At 39.0% G+C, this 23,542-nt stretch overlaps 1 protein-coding gene across 2 annotated transcripts; it reads right to left on the minus strand.

Annotated features, from left to right (window-relative positions):
* Positions 1-2,128: 2,128 nt before the first annotated feature.
* On the minus strand, positions 2,129-11,501 carry LOC133663892 (transcription cofactor HES-6-like). 2 transcript variants are annotated; one of them, XM_062068615.1, is made up of 4 exons: positions 11,298-11,501; positions 11,156-11,242; positions 11,002-11,083; positions 2,129-3,068 (listed from the first exon to the last, which is right to left on the minus strand). In XM_062068615.1, the coding sequence occupies exons 1-4, from the start codon at positions 11,349-11,351 to the stop codon at positions 2,617-2,619; spliced, it is 675 nt and encodes a 224-aa protein (XP_061924599.1). In that variant the 5' UTR covers positions 11,352-11,501; the 3' UTR covers positions 2,129-2,616. The 2 variants fall into 2 exon arrangements, with proteins under 2 accessions (XP_061924599.1, XP_061924598.1); XM_062068614.1 differs by having other exon boundaries at positions 11,002-11,086.
* Between the last annotated feature and the right edge of the window lie 12,041 nt (positions 11,502-23,542).

Consider the following 23,542-nt stretch of genomic DNA (forward strand, 5'->3'; position numbering starts at 1 on the left):
ATAGGCATTATTTTGGGTGTCCTGCACGTCATCTTCATCACTCGAGGAAAAATCTAATCTGCAAGAGAGAATTCCTCGGCCATTTTTAAGTATGTTTTTTTTTGAGTCGTCAGCTTGAAGTGTCCCTCTGTCTCCGACTCCCTCGTCGTCATGTGACATGCGTGACCCTTATGATTTTACTTACTAGTTTCGATGACCCTTCTTATCTTGCCTCTGATTGGCCAGTCCGTAATGTTCTGCCCTAACCTTAGCCAATTGTGACTCATCATACGAACACCAACCAATCATTGTGGATTTTCTCCGTATGGATGGATGTTCTCATTCATCCAGGTCATTGTATTTTCTCCATGTTTTCTTTTGGCCTGGATTCACAGTTTATTTTCTCTCTTTGTAGCTTGTAGCTTTGATGTAAGCTACCTGGCTACATGTGTCTAAAAGTAGCTAAGCTACAGGAAAGGCTACTCATTAAAAAAGTACAAGCTACTGGAAAATAGAGTTAAGCTACGTAGTTTAGCTACATGTACAAACCCTGTGTCCATATGAGTTGGAAAATTGTGTTAGATGTAAATATAAACGGAATACAATGATTTGCAAATCATTTTCAATCCATATTCAGTTGAATATGCTACAAAGACAACATATTTAATGTTCAAACTGATAAACATTTTTTTTTTGTTGCAAATAATCATTAACTTTAGAATTTGATGCCAGCAACACGTGACAAAGAAGTTGGGAAAGGTGGCAATAAATACTGATAAAGTTGAGGAATGCTCATCAAACACTTTTTTGGAACATCCCACAGGTGTGCAGGCTAATTGGGAACAGGTGGGTGCCATGATTGGGTATAAAAACAGCTTCCCAAAAAAATGCTCAGTCTTTCACAAGAAAGGATGGGGCGAGGTACACCCCTTTGTCCACAACTGTGTGAGCAAATAGTCAAACAGTTTAAGAACAACATTTTTCAAAGTGCAATTAGTGACCTTCGATCCCTCAGACAGCACTGTATCAAAAACCGACATCAATCTCTAAAGGATATCACCACATGGGCTCAGGAACACTTCAGAAAACCACTGTCACTAAATACAGTTGGTCGCTACATCTGTAAGTGCAAGTTAAAGCTCTACTATGCAAAGCGAAAGCCATTTATCAACAACACCCAGAAACGGCGCCGGCTTCTCTGGACCCGAGATCATCTAAGATGGACTGATGCAAAGTGGAAAAGTATTCTGTGGTCTGACGAGTCCACATTTCAAATTGTTTTTGGAAATATTCGACATCGTGTCATCCGGACAAAGGGGAAGCGAACCATCCAGACTGTTATCGACGCAAAGTTCAAAAGCCAGCATCTGTGATGGTATGGGGGTGCATTAGTGCCTAAGGCATGGGTAACTTACACATCTGTGAAGGCACCATTAATACTGAAAGGTACATACAGGTTTTGGAACAACATATGCTGCCATCTAAGCGCCGTTTTTTTCATGGACGCCCCTGCTTATTTCGGCAAAACAATGCCAAGCTACATTCAGCACGTGTTACAACAGCGTGGCTTCGTAAAAAAAGAGTGCTGGTACTTTCCTGGCCCGCCTGCAGTCCAGACCTGTCTCCCATTGAAAATGTGTGGCGCATTATGAAGCGTAAAATACGACAGTGGAGACCCCCGGACTGTTGAACGACTGAAGTTCTACATAAAACAAGAAGGGGAAAGAATTCCACTTTCAAAGCTTCAACAATTAGTTTCCTCAGTTCCCAATCGTTTATTGAGTGTTGTTAAAAGAAAAGGTGATGTAACACAGTGGTGAACATGCCCTTTCCCAACTACTTTGGCACGTGTTGCAGCCATGAAATTCTAAGTTAATTATTATTTGCAAAAAAAAAATAAAGTTTATGGGTTTGAACATCAAATATCTTGTCTTTGTAGTGCATTCAATTGAATATGGGTTGAAAAGGATTTGCAAATTATTGTATTCCGTTTATATTTACATCTAACACAATTTCCCAACTCATATGGAAACAGGGTTTGTAGCTTGTTACTGCCCATCACTGACGATGCGTAAGTAGGTACAATTCATATAATAAACAAAGGGGGTGAATCTGCATAATGGAAGTATGAGGTATTTTCTTTGCAATCTTTTTATTCATCAAATTCAGTCGACTACACATCATAACACCACAACATTCTAAAGGAGGTTACTGCACAAACAAACTAACAATCTTTCCCAAATACGATAAAAAATATTTATATTAATCAGAGGCACTGCCAAACTTAGACTTTTTTTTTTCCTAAAAGAGCTCTCTTGTACCAATACCAATCCTATTTACAGTACATTAAAAAAAAAAAGGTTTTCTTCCTTCTCGGTCCTTAGTGGGGAAGTTGTGAGGAAGATCAGGCTACTTGAGGAAAGGAAATTCCTCTCTTTTTAGGGAAGTCATCAAAAAAAAAAAAAGGCAGACATTTTTCTTCGTTTTCATAAGAATGTAATCCCAGTGTCTTCATAGAGTCATAAAGTCCGGGCGTGATTCCATAAAAGAACTTCATTGCAGGAGTAGATGATTATTAAGTGTTTATTTTGGGGTGGGGTATGTCTCCTCTCGTAAGGGTAATGATCCACGGTACCTCTACCATGGTCTCCACATAGACCTGGGGCAGGTTATTGTGGGGACGCCCAGAGCTTCCCTGTTCTCCAAAGCTTCCGCGGTGCTCTGGTTGTGCTCGCTGTCGGTGTCCTCCAAGTCGGAGTACATGTCCTCGCCGGACGCGCTGGAAGGGGCCGGCGAGAAGGGCGAGCTGCTCGACACGCTCCGTCCTCCGGGGGAGGCCAGTATGGAACACAGCGGGTCTCCGCCGCCGTGCCACGTGCTACCGGACGTGTCGGCGATCAGATCGGTCAGCACGTCCTGGACGTGGTCCTCGTTCAGGGGCATGCACTCCAGGAGGTGGTTGAGCAGCTCGGCCGCCACCGTTGCGTCGATGCCAGGACAGGTGGACACGAAGGTGTGCACCTCGTGCATGCATTGGATGTAGCCGGCTGCAAACCTCTCGCTCGCTTCATGGCTCAGTGTGTCCGCTTCTGTGGGGGAAAGGAGGACTTTTATTTTTTACATTTGCCGAAAAGGAGTAGACAGAAGCAGAGCTTATTTTGCCCTATACACCATTTCCAAGTGTCAGCATTTTTTTTATCACTAGTAAAAGAAAATGATCAAAAGTAGAGATGCTTTAAAATGTAATATCGAAAATTACCGGTATCGTTTTTTTTATTATTGGGGGGTTACTAATAAGCAATAATTCTGAGGTTATTGAGGGAAGACTCTTAGTTAATAGCTTACTGGCCATGCAGAATAAGACATTAACAAGTACTTAATAATGACTAATTAAGAGCCAACATGTTACTCATTTGCATGTTAATAAGCAACTAATTAATGGTGAATATTAGGGATGTTCGATAATGGCCTTTTGCCGATATCCGATATTCCAATTTTGTCCAACTCTTAATTACCGATACCGATATCAACCGATACCGCTATGTATACAGTCGTGGAAATAACACATTATTATGCCTACCGGTAATTTGGACAACCAGGTATGGTGAAGATAAGGTACTTTTTTAAAAAATTCATAAAATAAGATAAATAAATTTAAAACATTTTCTTGAATAAAAAAGAAAGTAAAACAATATAAAAACAGTTACATAGAAACTAGTAATTAATGAAAATGAGTAAAATTAACTGTTAAAGGTTAGTTCTATTAGTGGACCAGCAGCACGCACAATCATGTGTGCTTACGGACTGTATCCCTTGCAGACTGTATTGATATATATATAGATATATAATGTAGGAACCAGAATATTAATAACAGAAAGAAACAACCCTTTTGTGTGAATGAGTGTAAATGGGGGAGGGTTTTTTTGGGGGTTGGTGCACTAATTGTAAGTGTATCTTGTGTTTTTTATGTTGATTTAATTTTAAAAAAAACAAACAAAAAAAACCGAACTCGATAATAAAAAAAACGATACCGATAATTTCCGATATTACATTTTAAAGCATTTATCGGACATATTCACATCTCTAGTGAATATGTTCCATATACTAAAGTGTTACCAAGTTTATGTTATAACCCAGCAGGCACGAGACATTAAAACAACGTTGAATTAGGGCAGGGGTCGGCAACCCAACACGTCGGCAGGCCGATATTATCGGCCTATAAATGCTTTAAAATGTAATATCGAAAATTATCGGTATTGTTTTTTTTATTATTGGTATCGTTTTTTGTTTGTTTATTAAATCAACATAAAAAACACAAGATACACTTACAATTAGTGCACCAACCCAAAAAAACCTCCCTCCCCCATTTACACTCATTCACACTCATTCACACAAAAGGGTTGTTTCTTTCTGTTTTTAATATTCTGGTTCCTACATTATATATCAATATATATCAATACAGTCTGCAAGGGATACAGTCCGTAAGCACACATGATTGTGCGTGCTGCTGGTCCACTAATAGTACTAGCCTTTAACAGTTAATTTTACTCATTTTCATTAATTACTAGTTTCTGTGTAACTGTTTTTATATTGTTTTACTTTCTTTTTTTATTCAAGAAAATGTTTTTAATTTATTTATCTTATTTTATTTTTATTTTTTTAAAGCACCTTATCTTCACCATACCTGGTTGTCCAAATTAGGCATAATAATGTGTTAATTCCACGACTGTATATATCGGTATCGGTTGATATCGGTATCGGTTGATATTGGTATCGGTAATTAAAGAGTTGGACAATATCGGAATATCGGATATCGGCAAAAAGCCATTATCGGACATCCCTAATCAAAAGTGTAATAGTAAAGTTTATACACTGTAAAAAGTTACCAGGATCCATCCCAGCTCCACTTGGGCGGAAGGCGGGGTACACCCTGGACAAGTCGCCACCTCATCGCAGGGGCAACACAGATAGACAGACACCATTCACACTCACATTCACACACTAGGGATCCATCCATCCATTTTGTACCGCTTGTCCCGTTCGGGGTCGCGGGGGGTGCTGGAGCCTATCTCAGCTGCATTCGGGCGTTTTTTTGGTATTATAATTTTTTTTTTAAATTTGTCCTTACTAGTCCATTTTCTACCGTCTCCTAGCCCCTCAGGCAAATCATATTGTCTAAAAATGCATTTTACCATCGATAACGTGACATGCAGCAAGTGCGCTCTTTAAGTCAATTAGTGCGCGAGGAATATATATGTATGAATACATATAAATATATACTGTATATATATATACACACACATATACATATAGACACGTATACATATATACACATATATACACATATACATATATATATATATATATACACATATATATACATATATACACATATATACATGGACATATACATAGACATATATACACACATATATACACATTTACATATACATATATACACACACACACATTTAGATAATATATATATATATATATATATATATATATATATATATATATATATATATACACATACATATATATATATATATATATATACTGTATATATAATATATATATATATATATATATATATATATATATATATATATATATATATATATATATATACACATACATACATATATATATATATATACTGTATATATAATATATATATATATATATATATATATATATATATATATATATATATATATATATATATATATATATATATATATATATATATATATATATGTGTATATATATATATATATATATATATATACATATATATATACATATATATATATATATATATATATATATATATATATACATATATATATGTATATATATATATATAGTGCGGCCCCCAGCCAAATTGTTTTACCCCAATGCGGCCCCGGAGTCAAAAAGTTTGGGGACCCCTGATTTAAAAGATAGACTTCACACTCGCCACTTTGCACTTCAAATTCTGATGCTTCATTCTATAACGGTTTTTGATAATATAATTATTTTAAAAAATCATAACATACCTTAATCACTGTTCCGCATTTGACTACGACATACTATTTATCAAAAATATTAAAATATTTAAACACAATTTTACATATTTTTGGCCTAATTCTTTTTTTTTCAAGCATAAAACTGGCACCATGATTCATCATCATCATTGAACCAGATGCAGAGTATTTAAACAGGCTAGTTGTGTTTACCAACTACGTGTGACAATCTATATTACTGTGTTTTATTTATGTCTTACAGCAGTGGCCCCCAACCACCGGTACCGGGCTGTGGCCGCACAAGAAATTTCAAAAAAAAAATAAAAATAATGTTTTTTAATTTATTTTTTTAATTAAATCAACATAAAAAACACAATATATACATTATATATCAATATAAATCAATACAGTCTGCAGGGATACAGTCCGTAAGCACACATGATTGTATTTCTTTATGACAAAAAAAAAAAAAAAAACTTTTTTTTTACTAAAATTTGTCCATGGGACAAAATTTCAAGCGTTGACCGGTCCGCAAGTACAAAAAGGTTGGGGACCACTGTCTTACAGCACAGTATACGTTTTCTTATTATGTCCACTATATAAGGTAAATCAAGTGTAAAGGTAACTATACGGGTATTTCATGTCTAGAGGGCTCTAAAATGCATTTAGAAGGTCAAAAACTTGTTTTTATCCTCAACCTATGAAAATATTCCCTTTAAAACAAGAATTTCTACTTCACAGAAATTCCTTTAACGTCTGGAACCAATAACCAGCAGTAAACGAGGGACAGCCGTATACAGAGGGCCAATAAAAACCAAATGGCCCCCTGACCGCACTTTAGACACCACTGCTGTAACAGTGAACAAACATCTTGTCAACTGTCAGCGTGTATTGTTTGTATGGTCGTAATGTTTGGATCACACATAAACAATCTATCAATATTATACTACGCACATATACAGTAAAGTATATCAATATAGTACAATAATATTTAAAGAAAATATCAAAAATGAAATTCATGAAATTTGTAACCAATTCAATTATATTCTATTGCATTATTTATGATATAGTAATAATTTTGTTCATTTATTTATTATTGTTGTTTAATAATTTTTTAATACATTTGCTTATATTTAATTGTATCATACTGCACAAATATACAGTACAGTATATCAATAATCATCAATAATTATACTACAACAATAATATTTGAGGAAAAACTGAAGTCAAAAGAGAAATGCAATATATTTGTAATTAGTTTAATTATATTATGATAATTGCACACATTTTTTTTATAATATAGTAAATGTATTTATTTATTATTGTTATTTTGTATAAATTCATGTGTATAGTATATATTTATTTTTTACTTGTAATATACCACAAATATATTCACTACAGTATATTAATAATTATACTACAAGAATAATATCTGAGGAAAAACTGCCAAGAGAATCAAGTCAAAAGTGTAATGTATTAAATGTGTAATCAGTCCAATGATATTCTATTAATTACATGCATTATTCATAATAAAATAGTATTGCATTTATTTATTATTGTTATTATATATAAACATGTCTAAAATGTATAGTATGTTAGATTTGTATTATTTTGTATGATTTTGAACTGTATTATTCAACACAAATTTACGGTGCAATATATCAATAATTATACTACAAAAGTAATATTTGAAGGATAAACTTGTGTCAAAGGTGAAATTCATTACATTTCAATTCAATGATATCTTGTTAATTACATGCATTATTCATAATATAGTAAATATTGTGTTTATTTATCTATCCATTCTTGTATATCAATAAATATGCATAATATTTATCATGTATTTTTCATTATATTTAAATCGAATTGTTCAGGGTGTACGCCGCCTTCCGCCCCGAATGCAGCTGGGATATATTCCAGCACCCCCTGCGACCCTGAGAAGGGCACGCGGTAGAAAATGGAATGATGCATAATAAATGTTAGATAAAATACAATAAACTGGGGAGGGGAAGTATAGACTTTAGAGATAACAATTTAAAATGTGCCTTGTCACCTTTATAACACTAAATCTAATTAATCACTTAATGGTCCCTAGTGTCCTGCGATGAGGTGGCCACCTGTCCAGGGTATACCCCGCCTTCCGCCCGAGTGCAGCTGGGATAGGCTCCAGCACCCCCCGTGACCCCAAAAGGGACAAAGCAGTCGCAAATGGATGGATGGACGCTCATAAAAATGTGCCTTGTCACCTTTATAACAATAAATCTATTTAATCACTTTTGTGGTTAGAGTGTCCGCCCTGAGATCGGTAGGTCGAGTCATACCAAAGACTATAAAAATGGGACCCATTACCGCTCTGCTTGGCACTCAGCATCAACCGTTGGAATTGGGGGATAAATCACCAAAAATGATTCCCGGGCGCGGCCACCGCTGCTGCTCACTGCTCCCCTCACCTCCCAGGGGGTGAACAAGGGGATGGGTCAAATGCAGAGGTTAATTTCACAACACCTAGTGTGTGTGTGACTATCAGTGGTACTTTAATGGTCCCTAGTGTCCTGCGATGTGGTGGTGACTTGTCCAGGGTGTACCCGGCCTACCGCCCAAATGCAGCTGAGATAGGCTCCTGCACCCCCCGCCACCCCAAAAGGGACAAGCGGTAGAAAATGGATGGATGGATCTCTAGTGTGTGAATGTGAGTGTGAATGTGTATGTCTGTCTGTGTTGGCCCTGTGATGAGGTGGCGACTCGTCCAGGGTGTACCCGGCCTTCCGCCTGTGTGCAGCTGGTATAGGCTCCAGCACTCCCGCGACCGCAAAAGGGACAAGCGGTACAAAATTGATGGATGGATAGGTCCCTAGTGTGTGAATCAGTGGCGTGCGGTGAGGTTAATGTCTGGTGAGGCACGACTGCATCATCACAGTCAGATTTACAAACATATGAACCTGCAGTGCAGGTGTACCTAATGTTGTGTCCCTGCGGTCGTTCGCGGCTCCTGCAGCGCGAGCATTGTTGTTTTTGCACTTTTTGGCTTCTTGTTAAGTGACTATTTTTGGGTGGATTCGGTCTTGCACGTGGAGGGTTTGGGTGTGGGCTTTGGTTGGTGTGGCCGCGGCGCTCCCGTCGGGCGCTGCATTCTGCGGCGGAGACTTGGCACCAGGAGGCGGGGTTATGATAGAGCCTCACACAGTGTGTCTCCGCAGCAGTTTTATGAATGCTCAGCACTAAAAATACGTTACACACATACAGTTGTTGACAAAATACACTGGACATTATATACTTCAGCTAACTAAACTATGGAAATGTATAATATAATTCATATAGCAATACGGTCTCACTGCACAGCAGGCCAGCAGTTAGCCGAGTCGCAATCCATGGTGAGGCACAAGTGCCTCAACTGGCTGCTGATCACCGCACCGTCTCTTAGTATTTGAACGGCAAATGTGAAAATAAAAATAAAAATAATCTAAAACTGGTGAAGTTAAATGGAAAATAACTTTAGTATAATCACTGCATACATATAACAATTTAATTTTTTTCTTTTCTTTCCATGATGTCAGGTGAGGCCCCGCCTCCCCTGCCTCTAGTGACTGCACGCCACTGGTGTGAATGTTGTCTGTCTATCTGTGTTGGCCCTGCGATGAGGTGGCGACTTGTCCAGGGTGTACCCCGCCTTCCGCCCGAATGCAGCTGAGATAGGCTCCAGCACCCCCCGCCACCCCAAAAGGGACAAGCGGTAGAAAATGGACGGATGTGTCCCTAGTGTGTGACTATGAGTGTGAATGTGTGTGTCTATCTGTGTTGGCCCTGTGATGAGGTGGCGACTTGTCCAGGGTGTACCCGGCCTTCTGCCAGTGTGCAGCTGGGATAGGCTCCAGCACCCTCGCCACCCCAACAGGGACAAGCGGTAGAAAATCGATGGATGGATAGGTCCCTAGTGTGTGAATGTTGTCTGTCTATCTGTGTTGGCCCTGCGATGAGATGGCGACTTGTCCAAAGTGTACCCCGCCTTCCGGCCCGAGTGCAGCTGGGATAGGCTCCGGCACCCCAACAGGGACAAGCGGTAGAAAATGGATGGATGGATGGGTCCCTAGTGTGTGAATGTGAGTGTGAATGTGTATGTCTATCTGTGTTGGCCCTGTGATGAGGTGGCGACTTGTTCAGGGTGTACCCCGCCTTCCGCCCGAGTGGAGCTGGGATAGGCTCCAGCACTCCCGCGACCCCAAAAGGGACAAGCGGTAGAAAATTGATGGATGGATGGGTCCCTAGTGTGTGAATGTGAATGTGTATGTCTGTCTGTGTTGGCCCTGTGATGAGGTGGCGACTTGTCCAGGGTGTAACCCGCCTTCCGCCTGTGTGCAGCTGGTATAGGCTCTAGCACTCCCGCGACTCCAAAAGGGACAAGCGGTACAAAATTGATGGATGGATGGGTCCCTAGTGTGTGAATGTTGTCTGTCTATCTGTGTTGGCCCTGCGATGAGGTGGCGACTTGTCCAGGGTGTACCCCGCCTTCCGCCCGAATGCAGCTGAGATAGGCTCCAGCACCCCCCGCCACCCCAAAAGGGACAAGCGGTAGAAAATGGATGGATGGGTCCCTAGTGTGTGAATGTTGTCTGTCTATCTGTGTTTCCCCTGCGATGAGGTGGCGAGTTGTCCAGGGTGTACCCCGCCTTCCGCCCGAGTGCAGCTGGGATAGGCTCCGGCACCCCCGCCACCCCAACAGGGACAAGCGGTAGAAAATGGATGGATGGATGGGTCCCTAGTGTGTGAATGTGAGTGTGAATGTTGTCTGTCTATCTGTGTTGGCCCTGCGATGAGGTGGCGACTTGTCCAGGGTGTACCCCTCCAGCGACCCCGAGAGGGACAAGCGGTAGAAAATGGATGGATGGATATTTAGCATATGTCAGCCAGCCAGGTTTCAGCCTTTTTTTTATTTTTTTTAAATAAAAATGCCCTCCTTTGATTGTCCAGAATGGTGCTGAAAGTGCTGCGCTCAGCACAATCTGACTCCCTCTCCTACCTTGCGACCTGTTCTTCAGGATGTCCTCCACCTTCTTCACCGTCATCTCCAGCACCTCGGCGTTCTCCATCTTGGAGTGCAGCTGCTGAGAGACACACTCGGGGAGTGAACATGTCTGCGAGACAGAGAGAGGCAGGCGAGGTGTCGCACTCACGTCCGAGTCCTCCAGCAGACCCCTCAGCTCCTGCAGACTCTCGTTGATGCGAGCTCGCCTCTTCTTCTCCACCAGAGGTTTCCTCACCTGCAAGGTAACAGTCAATACCTCCGTCACGCATGCGCGGGAGCACCTCGTCTACCTTTCTGTCCGCTTTGCACTCCTCCTCCTTGCCGAGCCGCGCAGAAGGAGCCATGTTGCTTTCGGTGGAGGTTCTCTCCTCTGCCCTGCTGCTGCGTGCGCCTTTTATTGTGCCAAGGCTCTTGTTAGTATTTATAGGGCGTGATTTGCATGAGAATAGGGGTCGGGCTGGTCCTGCTGCAGGACAACAGGGCGCACACGGCAGCAGCCAATAGGAGAGCAGCTCTTTGTCCCCGCTCAGCACCGCGAGACCCGGATGGGCTTTAAAAAGAGGTTAATTTATTGTGTTGAGGCAACGACCACGTCATTTTTTCTCAATGGGAAATACAGTGTTGGTCCTAAAAGATGAGAGCACTCAATACATCTGGGATAAAAGTTATGGGTAATACTTTAGTATGGGGAACATATTCTAAGTAACCAAGACTTCATTTAGAGTTATTTGGACACTCGGGGAACATATAAGGGTTAGGGTTAGGGTTACTAATAAGCAATAATTCTGAGGTTATTGAGGGAAGACTCTTAGTTAATGGCTTACTGGTCATGCAGAATAAGACAGTAATAAGTACTTAATAATGACTAATTAAGAGCCAATATGTTACTCATTTGCATGTTAATAAGCAACTAATTAATGGTGAATATTAGGGATGCCCGATCATGGCTTTTTGCCAATATCCGATATTCCGATATTGTCCAACTCTTAATTACCGATACCGATATCAACCGATACCGCTATATATACAGTCGTGGAATTAACACATTATTATTCCTAATTTGGACAACCAGGTATGGTGAAGATAAGGTCCTTTTTAAAAAAAAAATAAAAAATAAAATAAGATAAATAAATTAAAAACATTTTCTTGAATAAAAAAGAAAGTAGAACAATATAAAAACAGTTACATAGAAACTAGTAATTAACGAAAATGAGTAAAATTAACTGTTAAAGGTTAGTACTATTAGTGGACCAGCAGCACGCACAATCATGTGTGCTTACGGACTGTATCCCTTGCAGACTGTATTGATATATATTGATATATAATGTAGGAACCAGAATATTAAACAAAAATATATTTTTGTTTTAATAGGGTTTCTGTAGGAGGACAACATGACACAAACCTCCCTTATTGTTAGACATCCCACTGTCTGTATTAAACATGATTCTCTGATGAGAGTATTTGGCGAGCGCCGTTTTGTCCTATTAATTTGGGCGGTCCATGAACTCACCGTAGTTTGTTTACATGTTTTTTGGGGGGTTTTTTTGTCATAAAAAAATACAATCATGTGTGCTTACGGACTGTATCCCTGCATACTGTATTGATCTATATTGATATATAATGTAGGAACCAGAAATATTAATAACAGAAAGAAACAACCCTTTTGTGTGAATGAGTGTAAATGGGAGAGGGAGGTTTTTTGGGTTGGTGCACTAATTGTAAGTGTATCTTGTGTTTTTTATGTTGATTTAATTTTTTTTTTTAAATAAAGAAAACAAAAACGATACAGATAATGAAAAAAACGATACCGATATTTTCCAATATTACATTTTAAAGCATTTATCGGCCGATAATATCGGACATCTCTAGTGAATATGTTCCATATACCAAAGTGTTACCAAGTTATGTTATAACCCAGCAGGCACGAGACGTTAAAACAACGTTGAGAACTTGTTGAATTAGGGCAGGGGTCGGCAACCCAAAACGTTGAAAGAGCCATATTGGACCAAAAATGCAAATAAGCCAAAGAAGCAAAAAAATGTCAAAGTGTTATATAAGTGTTATAATGAAGGCAACACATGATGTAAAAGTTAAAGTACCAATGATTGGCACACACACACTAGGTGTGGCGAAATTATTCTCTGCATTTGACCCATCACCCTTGATCACCCCCTGGGAGGTGAGGGGAGCAGTGAGCAGCAGCGGTGGCCGCGCCCGGGAATCGTTTTTGGTGATTTAACCCCCAATTCCAACCCTTGATGCTGGGAGGTAATGGGTCCCATTTTTATAGTCGTCGGTATGACTCGGCCGGGGTTTGAACTCACAACCTACCGATCTCAGGGCGGACACTCCAACCACTAGGCCACTGGGTAGGTGTCTATATTAGCTTTAATAGCCTACTATCAAAATGACTATTTGTCGCAGGCTGAAGAAAATCTTTGTTGACAGAAATGTTGAAATGTAATATTTATTCTACACATTTTTACAACATTAGAAACCATTAGTAAATCAGAGGCTACTCAGAAGGTGAAGTGAAGTGTGAAGTGAATTATATTTATATAGCGCTTTTCTCTGGTGACTCAAAGCGCCTTTACATAGTGAAACCCAATATCTAAGTTACATTTAAACCAGTGTGGGTGGCACTGGGAGCAGGTGGGTAAAGTGTCTTGCCCAAGGACACAACGGTAGTGACTAGGATGGCGGAAGCGGGGATCGAACTTGGAACCCTCTAGTTGCTGGCATGAGCAATACCGCCCCAAGGTGGGATAACTCCTGGAAATTACTGGCTTTTAATGGTCAAAGGTATAGATGTGTGTGTCCAAGTTAAAGGAAACGGCAGGCTGTCTTCTAATGATGCAATATGTACATACGGCTAGCCTAAATAGCATGTTAGCATGGATTAGCTTGCAGTCATGCAGTGAGCAACTATGCCTGATTAGCACTCCAACAAGTCAATAACATCAACAAAGCGCACCTTTGTGCATTCACGCACAGTATAAAACGTTTGGTGGACAAAATGATACAAAGAAGAAGTGGAAGATTTTACATGTAAACAAACTTTTGCGTCACAGTCCACACTATGGTGAGTTCAAGTAGGACAAAACAATGTTCACCAAATACTCTCATCAGTGAAGCATACACACAAACATATTCAACAGTGTAACAATTGGGAAGGTTTGTGTCACGTTTGTTCTCAAACAAAAACAAAACAAATATTTTTTCCCCATCTTTTTCTATTTTCAATCCCTTTTTGAAAATGCTCCAGGGAGCCACTAGGGTGCTACTAAAGAGCCACATGTGGCTCGACAGCCGCGGGTTGCTGAACCCCGAATTAGGTCCTGACATTGAGCAACTGAACATGCTTTTTGACAACGTTTAATCAATGTTGGGTTCTGATGTCGATTTAAGATTTATACAATTTTGGTCATTTTTCAACCAATATTCTACAACACAAATACAACATTGAAAACAACATCCATCCATCCATCCATTTTCTACCGCTTGTCCCTTGTGCTTTTTGACAATGTTTATCCAATGTCAGGTTGTGACGTTGATTTGACCATTGTAATTTGATCATTTCCCAACCAACAACGTGGATCCAGCATTGGACATCAACACTGTCTCAATTTACAAATACAACTATTTTGCAACATTGTTTCAAAGTCAATTTTAAAGGACATGTACAGTGCAGGCCAAAAGTTTGGACACGCCTTCTCATTCAATTAGTTTTCTTTATTTCCATGACTATTTACATTGTAGATTGTCACTGAAGGCATCAAAACTATGAATGAACACATGTGGAGTTATGTACTTAATAAAAAAAAGGTGAAATAACTGAAAACATGTTTTATATTCTAGTTTCTTCAAAATAGCCACCCTTTGCTCTGATTACTTTTTCGCACACTCTTGGCATTCTCTCGATGAGCTTCAAGAGGTAGTTACCTGAAATGGTATTCACTTCACAGGTGTGCTTGAAGCTCATCGAGATAATGCCGATAGTGTGCAAAAAAGTAATCAGAGCAAAGGGTGGCTATTTTGAAGAATATAAAACATGTTTTCAGTTATTTCATCTTTTTTTGTTGAGTACATAACTCCATATGTGGAGTTATGTAAATTCATAGTTTTGATGCCTTCAGTGACAATCTACAATGTAAATAGTCATGAAATTAAAGAAAACACATTGAATTGTACATACATTGTACTGTATGTATAATCAACATTGTATCAATGCCTTGTGCTTGCTGGGAAGACACGTCACTAAAGGCCTACTGAAATGAATTTTTTTTATTTAAACAGGGATAGCAGATCTATTCTATGTGTCATACTTGATCATTTCGCGATATTGCCATATTTTTGCTGAAAGGATTTAGTATAGAACAACGACGATAAAGATTGCAACTTTTGGTATCTGATAAAAAAAAGGCTTGCCCCTACCGGAAGTAGCGTGACGTAGTAAGTTGAACATATACGCAAAGTTCCCTATTGTTTACAATGATGGCCGCATGAAGTGAGAGAGATTCGGACCGAGAAAGCGACAATTTCCCCATTAATTTGAGCGAGGATGAAAGATTTGTGGATGAGTAAAGTGCAAGTGAAGGACTAGTGGGGAGTTGAAGCTATTCAGATAGGGAAGATGCTGTGAGAGCCGGGGGTGACCTGATATTCAGCTGGGAATGACTACAACAGTAAATAAACACAAGACATATATATACTCTATTAGCCACAACACAACCAGGCTTATATTTAATATGCCACAAATTAATCCTGCATAAAAACACCTACGTGTTTGTTATGCTAGCTCCTAGCTCCTCTGCTAGCTCCTAGCTTCATAGAACACGCCAATACAATTCAAACACCTGATCAACACACACACTCACTCAGCCCAAAAGACCGTTCACCTAACCCAAGGTTCATAAAGCTTATATATTTTTAAAAAGTTACGTACGTGACGCGCACATACGGTCAAGCTATCAAATGTTTAGCAGCCAAGGCTGCATACTCACGGTACCTGATATTCAGCTGGGAATGACTACAACAGTAAATAAACACAAGACATATATATACTCTATTAGCCACAACACAACCAGGCTTATATTTAATATGCCACAAATTAATCCTGCATAAAAACACCTGCGTGTTTGTTATGCTAGCTCCTATGCTAGCTCCTAGCTCCATAGAACACGCCAATACAATTCAAACACCTGATCAACACACACAATCACTCAGTCCAAAAGACCGTTCACCTAACCCAAGGTTCATAAAGCTCATATATTTTTAAAAAGTTACGTACGTGACGCGCACGTACGGTCAAGCTATCAAATGTTTAGCAGCCAAGGCTGCATACTCACGGTACCTGATATTCAGCTGGGAATGACTAAAACAGTAAATAAACACAAGACATATATTTACTCTATTAGCCACAACACAACCAGGCTTATATTTAATATGACACAAATTAATCCTGCATAAAAACACCTACGTCTTTGTTATGCTAACTCCTAGCTCCTATGCTAGCTCCTAGCTCCATAGAACACGCCAATACAATTCAAACACCTGATCAACACACACAATCACTCAGCCCAAAAGACCGTTCACCTAACCCAAGGTTCATAAAGCTTATATATTTTAAAAAAGTTACGTACATACGCAAAAAAAAGTTGCGCACATACGGTCAAGCGATCAAATGTTTAGAAGCCAAAGCTGCATACTCACGGTAGCACGTCTGCGTCTTTGTCATCCAAATCAAAGTAATCCTGGTAAGAGTCTGTGTTGTCCCAGTTCTCTACAGGCGTCTGTGTATCGAAGTCAAAAGTCCTCCTGGTTAGAGTCTCTGTTATCCGAGTTCTTCCATCTTGACTGCATCTTTCGGGAATGTAAACAAAGAAGCGCCGGCTGTGTACTGTTGTTGCTGACTTCGTTCGAAAAATACGTCCATTTCGCACCGACAACTTTCTTCTTTGCTTGCTCAGCTTCTTTCTCCATAATGCAATGAACATGATTGCAACAGATTCACGAACACAGATGTCCAGAATACTGTGGAATTATGAAATGAAAACAGAGCTTTTTCGTATTGGCTTCAATGTGGAAGGCATACCCGTGTTCCCCGGGCTACGTCACACGCATACGTCATCCTCAGAGGCGTTTCGAACCGGAAGTTTAGCGGCAAATTTAAAATCTCACTTTATAAGTTAACCCGGCCGTATTGGCATGTGTTATAATGTTAAGATTTCATCATTGATATATAAACTATCAGACTGCGTGGTCGGTAGTAGTGGGTTTCAGTAGGCCTTCACTAAATGGAATACCTATATGAAGTATTTAGTCAAACAGCTGCATTCAAGGTAATTATTTTTTTGGTAAAAATACAATAATTGTAATTTTAAAAGATATATATTAATAATATTTGTCTAATTGGGGCCCGAGCAGTTCTGTTTATTCTTCTACATCAGTGGTTCTCAAAATGTTTTCACCAAGCACCACCTCAGAAAAATCCTACCACCATAATGACCAACATTAAAATACCGTACTGTAGTAGGCCTAAGTGTTCATTAAAACAAGGCAGAGGTTTTTATTTAACAAGTATATTTTTGGGCCACTTTAACATTACACACAGTTTGAACAGTCACACTGTGTTTGCATATAGGAAAATAAAACAGTGTTCTTTAATCAAGTAATTTTTTTGGCGAAACACGTACCGCAGTTTAACTATCTCTTTTCCATGTCTTTCGTCGCATTTTGAGGCCCTTAAAGGGGAACGGAATTTTTTATTTTAATTTTGCCTATCGTTCACAATCATTATGAATGACATGACGACGGATGTAATTTTTTATGCATTCTAACTAGGAAATAAACGTAAATAAAAGTCTGCTTACAATGGAGCCAATGGGAAGCCCACTATTCCGCCCATAAAACCCAATAAAAAAAACATCCAAATAGCACCAACAATACTCCATTTCCATTTCGTGACTTGAATATTAACCAAGTATTGGTGATATTGTTACTATAAGCGCTGACGCAGTCAAACTATTTATAGCGGCGGCGTGATCATGAGCTTGTGTCATTGTTGACATGATCGACTGATGAGCTGCTTTCTCATTTCCATAAATCATGCCTCTCACCTGCATAGTAGAAGGATGAGGATGTAATCTGACAAGTTGGTACAATTTAGACCAGGAAAAGACAAGAACGACACAAAAAGACGCTTGGTTCCACTCCTTTTCTTTGTGAGGATTATGACTCATTCTTCATTTAAATGGGAATATATGAACATCCTAACAGTCGGCATCCTAATGACAGCAGACATTATACAGTAAGTGATGTTTTATTATGTTTGTTGTCTCTCATAAAGTCTACAGTGAGTAATAATCAGTTATGTTGTTGAAAAAAAAGTGAACGTTGTGATGCGTTTTTTAATTAATGCGCGGCGTATGCTTAAATGGGTTGGTAAATGGGTTATACTTGTATAGCGCTTTTCTACCTTCAAGGTACTCAAAGTGCTTTGACACTATTTCCATATTCACCCATTAACACACACATATACACTATGCCATGCAAGGCGCTAACCACGACCCATCAGGAGCAAGGGTGAAGTGTCTTGCTCAAGGACACGATGGACATGACTAGGTTGGTAGAAGCTCGGGATCGAACCAGGAACCCTCAGGTTGCTGGCACAGCCACTCTTCCAACTGCGCCACGCCGTCCCCACTTAAAATTATCGAAATACGTAAATATTAAATGTTATTATAAAGTGCCTGTTACTACATTACATATATACTTACAGCATGTATATAAAACCTTAATGGAGGTGTTTGGATGTTTATTTAAGGGCTTCACAGGCAGAATGGAGCAGCTCCCCTTAAATGCATAAAAAAAATACATCCATCGTCATTTCTTTATTAATGATTGCGAACGATAGGCAAAATTCCCCCAAAAAGTGCAGTTTCCCTTTCACCTGCACGAAAACTTACCAAATGTTCCAAGTGCGTCAGGTCTGGCAAAATATTTTATATTTTGGTCTTCACAAACATGCAATTTCTAAATGGACTCTTTGGCGCACCCTTGAAAATGTTAAAAAAAAATGAGCCCTTGTCACCAGATTCACATACTGTCACAAAAATCGCTGGAGACCTCTTTCATGACGGGACATCCATTAAAGTCCCAAGAACCCATCTTTAAAAAGTCTTGGTTTCTGTCAGCCATTTTTAGGCCAAATACTGGGGTCGTACTCTAGCGAACGTACTCCTCGGGACTTTGAACAAATGAGCCATGGTTAAAATGACAGATACTAGAAAGATGGGCGAGGCTAAATGGCGAAGGAATTTTGCCTACGCCTTAGGATGGACGTGGAGCATGGCGCCAAACTTTGATCTAATAGTTTCTCACACAACTTTCAACATTTATAACTCGGCTCCACAAAAAAAGATCTTGATCACAATTGGTACAAATGATGAAGATGACACCCTGAAGTGCCAGATGGATCAGGACTTGCGTCTCGACATCACCAATTAAACCGTCGTTACTTCACTTTAAATGATCAGATCTCTTTCCGAACTCTTATAAGGCTTTACAGTTTTGGTCTGATCATGACGAGACGTCGATATCATTTGTGCCCCCTTGTGGTGGAAAATTATGACAGTCTTTAACTTCCTTCCACGTGTGATAGATAATCTTACTAAAATTGTTGATGGTGGATCTCAGCGTTGGGAATTTGCATGGGGGTGCGAGGGCCTGGTTGCTTTGTAACTAGAGACGTCCGATAATGGCTTTTTTGCTGGTATCCGGTATTCCGATATTGTCCAACTCTTAATTACCGATTCCGATATCAACCGATACCGATATATACAGTCGTGGAATTAACACATTGTTATGCCTAATTTTGTTGTGATGCCCCGCTGGATGCATTAAACAATGTAACAAGGTTTTCCAAAATAAATCAACTCAAGTTATGGAAAAAAATGCCAACATGGCACTGCCATATTTATTATTGAAGTCACAAAGTGCATTATTTTTTTTAACATGCCTCAAAACAGCAGCTTGTAATTTGGGACATGCTCTCCTTGAGAGAGCATGAGGAGGTTGAGGTGGGCGGGGTTGGGGGTGGGGGGTTGAGGTGAGGGGTGTATATTGTAGCGTCCCGGAAGAGTTAGTGCTGCAAGGGGTTCTGGGTATTTGTTCTGTTGTGTTGATGTTGTGTTACGGTGCGGATGTTCTCCCAAAATGTGTTTGTCATTCTTGTTTGGCGTGGGTTCACAGTGTGGCGCATGTTTGTAACAGTGTTAAAGTTGTTTATACGGGCACCGTCAGTGTGACCTGTATGGCTGTTGACCAAGTATGCATTGCATTCACTTGTGTGTGTGAAAAGCCGTAGATATTATGTGATTGGGCCGCCACGCAAAGGCAGTACCTTTAAGGTTTATTGGCGCTCTGTACTTCTCCCTACGTCCGTGTACCACTCCGCACAGCGGCGTTTTAAAAAGCCATAAATTTTGCTTTTTGATACCGATCATTTCCGATATTACATTTTAAAGCATTTATCGGCCGATAATATCTGCAGTCCGATATTATCGGACATCTCTATTTGTAACCCATGTTGTTTTCTGATTTTTTTTTTTTTTTATCATACATTTTTTAAGATATTGAACAACCTATATACAAACCCTATTAAAGGGGTTTGCAACCTTCCGCAGCTGCCGAGAGGGTGCCAACTTAACACACGCACACACATTATGTCATGTTTTTATCAGCTGACGATAGCGAATGGTGAATGTACAGTGGGACCTCAACTTACGAGTCTGTGATGGAGCTCTTAACTCAAAGCACTTGTATCTGAAATCAACGTCTTCCAATGAAATTGATCATTTGTTTTTGCCCTCCAAAAGAAGCACAATTTTAACATGTAACATGTGTTTTAATTGTATGAAAACAATTGAATGTGCCACTATCATTTGTTTTTGCCCTCCAAAGAAAGCACAATTTTAACATGTAACATGCGTTTTAATTGTATGAAAACAATTGAATGTGCCACTAACAACTACGGTAGTTTTATGAAGTAATGCCATACAGCATTTACTTCGAACAGTGACTTCTAAGATATCTCCGTCCAGCTGCTGTGCCGTCAAACACACCATCAGCAGCTTTTGTATATATTCATGGATAAATGTCCATTGTTTAGATATTATTATATTATTATTAGACTCATTCTGCTTCAGTATAGTGCAGACTAGCAGAAAGACGCTCAATTTGCTTTGGTGCTATACGCTCGGCCATGTTTATGATGATTAATTTTTTTTAATTCAATGAATATCATTTTCTTCTCTCCTTCACACTCACTTTCGTTCTTTCTATGGTTGGAAAACAAAGTTATGTCGATAGCTACAAGTTAGTGCTAGCGAGTAAGACCAGATGTTTTGGTCGGATCTTACTGAGTTCACTGTGACGTTTGCTACGCCAACTAATGACGGGGATGCTTGTAACTAAAATTTTTGCTTGCAACTTAGAGCATAACAATTAGCCCAGAGACACCTCTTACCTCAAAACACTCTTAAGTGTAGGTACCACTGTATATTTTGTCATAGCAACCACATGACTGCAAATTGTTAATTTTCTGGGACTGCTTTTGTTTATGTGCGTGTGCTCCCTGTGTGTACCTGTGGACGAGACAGCGGTGAGTGATAAGCCTGAAAACCAATTTTATTCCATATGATTAAACATTAAAAAATAATTAATTGAGTATTTATTTAGTAATTAAACAAATAAAAACATTAAAAATAAATAAATAAATATATACAGTATATCTATATATATATATATATATATATATATATATATATATATATATATATATATATATATATATATATATATATATATATATATATATATATATATATATATATATATATATATATATATATATATATATATATACATACACACACTATATTGCCAAAAGTATTTGCCCACCTGCCTTTACTCACATATGAACTTGGATACCAAACTTTTTGGTATCCTGGAACATTCAAAGTTCCTTTCACTGGAACTAAGGGGCCAAGCCCAACTCCTGAAAAAACAACCCCACACCATAATTCCTCCTCCACCAAATTTTACACTCGGCACAATGCAGTCCGAAATGTACCGTTCTCCTGGCAACCTCCAAACCCAGACTCGTCCGTCAGATTGCCAGATAGAAAAGCGTGATTCATCACTCCAGAGAAGGCGTCTCCACTGCTCTAGAGTCCAGTGGCAACGTGCTTTACACCAATGCATCCCAGGCTTTGCATTGGACTTGGTGATGTATGGGTTAGATGCAGCTGCTCGGCCATGCAAACCCATTCCATAAAGCTCTCTGCGTACTGTACGTGGGCTAATCGGAAGGTCACATTAAGTTTGAAGCTCTGTAGCAACTGACTTTGCAGAAAGTCTTTGCACTATGCGCTTCAGCATCCGCTGACCCCTCTCTGTCAGTTTACGTGGCCTACCACTTGGTGGCTGACTTGCTGTTGTTCCCAAACTCTCCACTTTTCTTATAATAAAGTTGACTTTGGAATATTTAGGAGCAAGGAAATTTCACGACTGTATTTGTTGCACAAGTGGCATCCAATGACAGTTCCACGCCGGAAATCACTGAGCGCGGCCCATTCTTTCACAAATGTTTGTAGAAACAGTCTCCATGCCTAAGTGCTTGATTTTATACACCAGGCCAAGTGATTAGGACTAATATCAGCCTGCCAATATTATCGGCCGATAAATGCTTTAAAATGTAATATCGGAAATTATCGGTATCGTTTTTTTAATTATCGGTATCGTTTGTTTTTTGTTTTTTTTAATTAAATCAACATAAAAAACACAAGCCATACTTACAATTAGTACACCAACCCAAAAAACCTCCCTCCCTCATTTACACTCATTCACACTCATTCACACAAAAGGGTTGTTTCTTTATTTTATTAATATTCTGGTTCCTACATTATATATCAATATATATCAATAGTCTGCAAGGGATACAGTCCGTAAGCACACATGATTGTGCGTGCTGCTGGTCCACTAATAGTACTAACCTTTAACAGTTAATTTTACTCATTTTCATTAATTACTAGTTTCTATGTAACTGTTTTTATATTGTTTTACTTTCTTTTTTATTCAAGAAAATGTTTTTAATTTATTTATCTCATTTTATTGTTTTTTTTTTTTTAAAAAAGGACCTTATCTTCACCATACCTGGTTGTCCAAATTAGGCATAATAATGTGTTAATTCCACGACTGTATATATCGGTATCGGTTGATATCGGTATCGGTTGATATCCGTATCGGTAATTAAGAGTTGGACAATTTTGGAATATTGGCAAAAAGCCATTATCGGACATCCCTAATTAGGACACCTGATTCTCATCATTTTAATGAGTGGCCAAATACTTTTAGCAAATTAGTGTATATAGTAACTGCATTTTTGCTTATTTTTTCTAATTTATTTCTTTAAATAATGAACAAGCTATCTACAAACCCTATTAAAAGTCAACTATAACTTTGACTATTCAAC

The sequence above is a fragment of the Entelurus aequoreus genome, linkage group LG13 (assembly GCF_033978785.1).
Source record: "Entelurus aequoreus isolate RoL-2023_Sb linkage group LG13, RoL_Eaeq_v1.1, whole genome shotgun sequence".
In the NCBI taxonomy this organism is placed as follows: domain Eukaryota; kingdom Metazoa; phylum Chordata; class Actinopteri; order Syngnathiformes; family Syngnathidae; genus Entelurus; species Entelurus aequoreus.